The sequence below is a fragment of the Rhinolophus ferrumequinum genome, chromosome 17 (assembly GCF_004115265.2).
Source record: "Rhinolophus ferrumequinum isolate MPI-CBG mRhiFer1 chromosome 17, mRhiFer1_v1.p, whole genome shotgun sequence".
NCBI lineage: Eukaryota > Metazoa > Chordata > Mammalia > Chiroptera > Rhinolophidae > Rhinolophus > Rhinolophus ferrumequinum.
In genome coordinates, this window is record NC_046300.1 from 53,476,575 (window position 1) to 53,482,574 (window position 6,000).

Below are 6,000 nucleotides of genomic sequence, written 5' to 3' on the forward strand. Positions count from 1 at the left end.
ACAGGAAATTATACGACATTGAAGAGAGAAATTAAAAAAGATACAAATAAATGGAACTATATACCACGCTCATGGATAGGAAGAATTAATATATTAATAGTTAAAATGTCCATACTACCCAAAGCAATATATAGACTCGACACAATACCTATCAAAATACCAATGGCGTTTTCCACAGAACTAGAACAAATAATCCTAAAATTTATATGGAACCATAAAAGACACCGAATTGCCATGGCAATCCTGAGAAGAAGAACTAAGCTAGAGGTAGCACGCTACCCAGTATCAAATTATGCAACAAGGCTATAGCAATAAAAACAGCATGGCATTGGCATAAAAACAGACACATAGATCAACTGAACAGAATAAAGCCCAGAAATAAATCCCTCCCTATATGGTCATTTAATCTATGACAAAGGAAGCAAGACTTTATTTGGGGGTAAAGACAGTCTATTTAATAAGTGGTGCTGGGACAACTGGACAGATACATGCCAAAAAGTGAAACTGGCCCACCTTCTTACACCATATATAAGAATAAACTCAAAATGGATTAAAGACTTAAATGTAAGACCAAAACCATAAAACTCCTAGAAGAAAATATAGGAAGTAAACTCAGACATTACCCTTAGGAATATTTTTTTCTACTGTGTTTCCCCGAAAATAAGACCGTGTCTTATATTAACTGTTGCTCCAAAAGACGCATTAGGGCTTATGTTCAGAGGATGTCATCATGAAAAATCATGGTAGGGCTTATTTTCCGGTTAAGTCTTATTTTCGGGAAAACACAGTAATATATCTCCTCGGGCAAGTGAAACAAAACAAAGTATAAACAAATGGAGCTAACAAAAACTAAAAAGTTTTTTCACAGCCAAGGAAATCATCAACAAAACAAAAAGACATTCTACTGAATGGGAGAAGATATTTGCCAATGATACATCAGATAAGGTTTTCATATCCAAAATTTATTAAAAAGACTTATACAACTTAACACCCAAAAAACAAACAACCCAATTAAAATATGGGCAGAGGACTTGAATAGACATTTTCCCAAAGAGGACGTACACATGGCCAATAGACATACAAAAAGATGCTCAATATCACTAATCATCAGAGAAATACAAATAAAAACCACAAAGATACCACCTCAATCTTGTCAGAAAGGTTATCTTCATTAAATCAACAAACAACAAGTGCTGGCGAGAATGTAGAGAAAAGGGAACCCTTGTACTCTGTAGGTGGCATTGTAAATTGGTGCAGCCACTATGGAAAACAGTATGGAGGTTCCTCAAAAAATTGAAAATAGAAATACTTTATGATGCAGCAATTCCATTCCTCGGAATTTATCCAAAGAAATCCAAAACACTAATTCGAAAAAATATATGCACCCCTATGTTTACTGCAGCGCTATTCACAATAGTCACTATAAGGAAATCCAAATGCTGAGTATAGATGATTACATAAAGAAACTATGGTACATTTATACAATGGAGTATTAACCTGCCATAAAAAAGAATGAGGTCTTACCATTTGTGACAACATGGATGGACCTAGAAGATATTATGCTAAGTGAAATAAGTCAGACTGAGAAAGACAAATACCATATGATCTCACTTACATGTAGAATCTAAAGAACAGAATAAATAACAAACAAAACAGAGTCATAGATACAGAGAACAAACTGATGAGTTGCTAGATGGGAGAGGGTTAGGGGGATGGGGGAGAAGGTGAAGGAAAGGGATTAGGAAGTGCAAACTGGTAGTCACAAACACGAGTAGTTATGGGGATGTGAAATACAACATAGGGAATACAGTCAATAATGTTGTAAAGACGATGTAGGGTGTCAAATGAGTATTTGACTTACCGGGAGGATCACTTCATAGATTATATAAATGCCTAACCACTACGCTGTATACCTGAAACTAATATAAAATAATACTGAATGTCAACTATAACTAAATATATATATATATATATAAATATATACACACACACACATATATATATTCACGGGATGTAAGTACAGCATAGGGAATATAGTCAATGGTATTGTAATAACTATGTGCAATGTCAGAGGGGTAGTAGACTTGGGGAGCTATCACTTTGTGAGGTATGTAAATGTCTATCATTATGTCGTTTTGTACACCTGAAACTAAAAAAACAAACAAACAAAAAAAACCACAAAAAGGTAGCCCTGAAACAAACAAAAAGAACACAGCAGGAGAACTTTCTGGGCTTATTCCAGTCGAATATACAGTATTATCAATCTGAGAAGCTATAGATATTTTCTTCAAAGATACTGAGAATCCCAGATGCAAGCACATGATAGATAGATAAGTGGGGATTCAGAAAGGGGTGGCATTTGCTAGGCAGTCATGATGAAAGGACAAGGAACAAGTGCATTCTAGATCTTGACCAAGAAGTGACTGAAGTTATGCACTATGGATTCCGTGCTGGATAGAAGAGGTAATGAAGACAGACAATACACACATAAATAAACTAAACACAGTGGAAAATAGAATGGCCAATGGACTAAGGGTCTCAATTAGGTTGAAGAACAAATGTAGTGTGAGTAACTGGGTAAGCAGTTAAGAATTGAAGATTGGGGTCAGAGAGGGATATCTCAATGTCTCAGTTAGTAATTTTAGAGTTTGTGGTGATAAATTACAGGGTGTGACAGTGGGAATGGGTGGTGAAGTATAGTAGAAGAGGTCATCAGAGATGAAGAAATAAAGAAACTGAGAAGGTAAGAGTTTGGAGAGATTTTCCTCCTAAAACAAGTCACCTAAAACAATAAAACAATAGTAGGATTTGGTGTACAGAGAAGGGCTATGAGCCGCGTGCCAAAGTCTTAAACAATTGAGGAATGGTGTCTGGGAGGACTGCAGCCAACAATTTCATGAAAGGATTTTGGGGTGAATGAACAGAAATCTGACCAAGTCCGTTTTGTTGTAACTGTCACTCTCATTTCTTTCCAGAATTTAGGTGGCTCTAATTTCTAACACTTACTTTCCAAATCACAGATGGACTGCCAAGAATCTTCCATTTTGCTCCAGGATTTTTTCCCTGAGCACTAAAGATTTCAACAAATGCACCTCCCTAGAAAACAAAAAGGAAATATTTAAATGAAAGTGAAAGACAATGCTAAGAAGAAAATAACCACCCCCCACATAATCTATAACCACCATTCCAGGCGTCTGTCCATTAAATAGATCTGGGAGGAAACACTATCCCTGTTATTATTCCTGTGTTATACCTTGATTATATCTGAGCCACAGTAGTTTTGATCTGGGTCACCTTGAATTACTGATTAAAGGAACTTTTTTTAAAGCATGGAAAACATTAAACAAATTGTGCCATATAAACACTGCATTCTCTCAGTGTGAAGTTCATTTATTTGACATATAGATCATGCTTACAAAACATTCTATTCAACCCAGACTAATAAATTCTGATAATTATCTCTGGCTGCAAGCTTTTTAGTCATACTGACCTGAACTCTAATGCCAGCTTTGCCATTTATTAATTATCTGACTTTGGAGTTACTTAACCTCTTGATTCTTCATCTGTAAAATGGGTTGTTGGATTAAACAGGATAATAAACATAAACCATCAAGCATAATATCCTCACATATAGCGACAGCTCAATAGTGCCAGCAATGATTATTCAAAAAATGGGCAAATAGTTTAATACTAGTCAATAAAAAAGTTTGGGAGGGAGGAGATAATGATTCTTATTTTGAGCATTCCTATAAGATCTTTTTAGGTATTTAATACAAATTAATTTAGAAATCTGTAAAATCTGTACAAGAAAAATAGAGAATCCTATCTATAGAGAAGCTATGTGTTTCCTATTATAAACCTGAGAAGAACATGGAAGGACACGCTTATATAAAAACACTAAACACATTAGTGAATGTCCACAAGCTTTAATTATAAGAGAATTAAACAAGATGATTATCTCTAAGGAAGAGTTTATGCAATAAATTAAGAATCTGAAATAAAGACTAAATATGGTTTTCTTTAATGGCCTGTTTGAATTATAAGCAGCGCGTGAGCAAATCTGTCTGATTTTTGTAAAGAATTTCCAGCTTCTAATTTTTCTCAATAATATAAAGATATTTTTGCTTCAGAGTTTTAACATGTAATGACTTGAAGACATTTAATTTCTTCTTCCTTATGCAGTATTATGTGCAAACTGTGTGTGGGATAGAATTTCTATAGCTTCTGAGGTCAGGTCATATTTCACTATGAATTTTAAATTTAAGGCAGCTTTTTTTTTTTTTAAAAAAAGAAATATCGTCATATCCTCATACCCGGTGAGATAGAAAAGTGCCCCTCTCCATTTCTTTCTGCTGTCTCCTGTTTTCCAAGTTGCCCACAGTAGGTGTGTGCTTTTTTACAACAATATATTTTGCTTTTTTACAATAATATATTTTATCTATATTAAGAGAAATTCTCTGAAATTGTTCTAACAATTCGAATAGAAGAAAAAGAACTACAGAATACTGTCGGAACACTCATAAGAAGGCAGGAAGTGTTTGGTGAAAAGGTAGAAGCAGTGAAGAGTTGGAGACCAGTGGAACAGTGTCCTGGCACAGGGACAAAGTTGTTCACCCTAACAGCAGGACTAGGACGGAAACCGGACTGTAAACTCAGGTAGAGATAGGGAGGGGAGGGCAGGAGATTAGGGCACAGGCAAAGCAGGAAGGGAGATGCCGGGTGAAGTGAGGAAAGCAGGTCATGCATGGAGACACTCGAGGATACTCAAGGTGAGGGAAGGATACCCACAATCAGTTTCCCCAGTGTGATCTTTGGACCACCTGCATCAGTAAGAACTATGGGAAGTTGTTATAAAGGTAACTTAACTAGCCCTATCTACATAGATTCTGATTCATTAGATCTGGAGTGAGGAGCAGGAAGTCTGCATTGTTTACAAGCACCCCAAGTGATCCTAATATACTCCAGTGTTTGAGAATCACCAACCCCCAGTTTTGGGGAAAAGAAAATAGCATATAGTCAAAGTGCTTATTTTCTTTCTTTGTTTAACCCACTCACGAATTCACGTATTCACTCTCTTCTAAATAGCTTCTGACACACAAGTGAGCATCAGTAGTTGAGTACCCAAGGCGCTTGTTCAAGCAAGATTTATGGGCCCTGCCCTGAAGATTCTGATTCAGAAGTCTGGTTGGGGTTTAAGATCTTCATTTTAATCAGAATCTCAGGCAATTCATCATACACCTTGAGAAGCACTGAGCTGGAGACTGAACAAAGTCAAATCAGACGTTAGTTGCTTCCTTCTTTTTTTTCTTTTTGGGTCAAAACCACTCATCCATTAATTCCTTCTTGCCCCGAAAAAAAGACCGTATTATGGGGGAATGGGGGAAGCTTTGTCCTCGCCCCGAACACGAGCTACATCATCTAAGAGGAGAAAGCTATAGACAGGTTGGAGAGCCGTTTTCGGTTACCTGGTACTCATTTTTGAACATTCCCGCAGGGGGCCCGGGGCTTAGGAGCACGGAGTTCAGGGCTTCCAGCGAGTAGCCTGACCCTGACGGATGGAAATCGGCGGGCGGGGAAGGGTTTGGTGCTTGGCTCCGACTGGGTCAGGCTCTTCTCAGCCCCTGTTCAGCTCCATCGCGACCCCTGCCATCATGGTACCGGGGTGTGGGAGCGCGTAGCTGCCTGGACAGGCTCCGGGCAAACCCTGGGGAGTGATTGTGTGCGTAACCTACGTGACCGTACACCCACCCACAGAGCTACCGACAACCGCCCGATAGCCCAAGAAAGGGGGGCGCGTTCCCGCCCCTCCCTGCACCGCCCCCAAATCCGATCGGAAAAGGGCGGGGCTGAGCGGCGCCCACATTCCGGCCGCGCCCATTGGCTCTGCGTGCTGCCAGGCGCCTGCGTGTTGCGCCTTACGGACTTCTCGCCAACGTGCACGTGAGGCTACGCGGTGACGTCACGTTACCCAAGCAACCGAGGGACTCGTTGAGAGACCTT

At 38.8% G+C, this 6,000-nt stretch overlaps 1 protein-coding gene across 5 annotated transcripts in view; it reads right to left on the bottom strand.

Annotated features, from left to right (window-relative positions):
- CFAP20DC (CFAP20 domain containing) overlaps positions 1 to 5,774 on the bottom strand; it is a 235,842-nt gene extending 230,068 nt beyond the window's left edge. For all 5 annotated transcript variants that reach the window (XM_033132750.1, XM_033132748.1, XM_033132746.1 and 2 more), the window contains exons 1-2: positions 5,466 to 5,774; positions 3,007 to 3,096 (exon numbers count right to left, since the gene is read on the bottom strand). In XM_033132750.1, coding sequence (XP_032988641.1) covers positions 3,007 to 3,096; positions 5,466 to 5,486 — 111 coding nt within the window. In that variant the 5' untranslated portion in view covers positions 5,487 to 5,774. The remainder of the gene's footprint in view (positions 1 to 3,006; positions 3,097 to 5,465) is intronic.
- Positions 5,775 to 6,000: the final 226 nt, after the last annotated feature.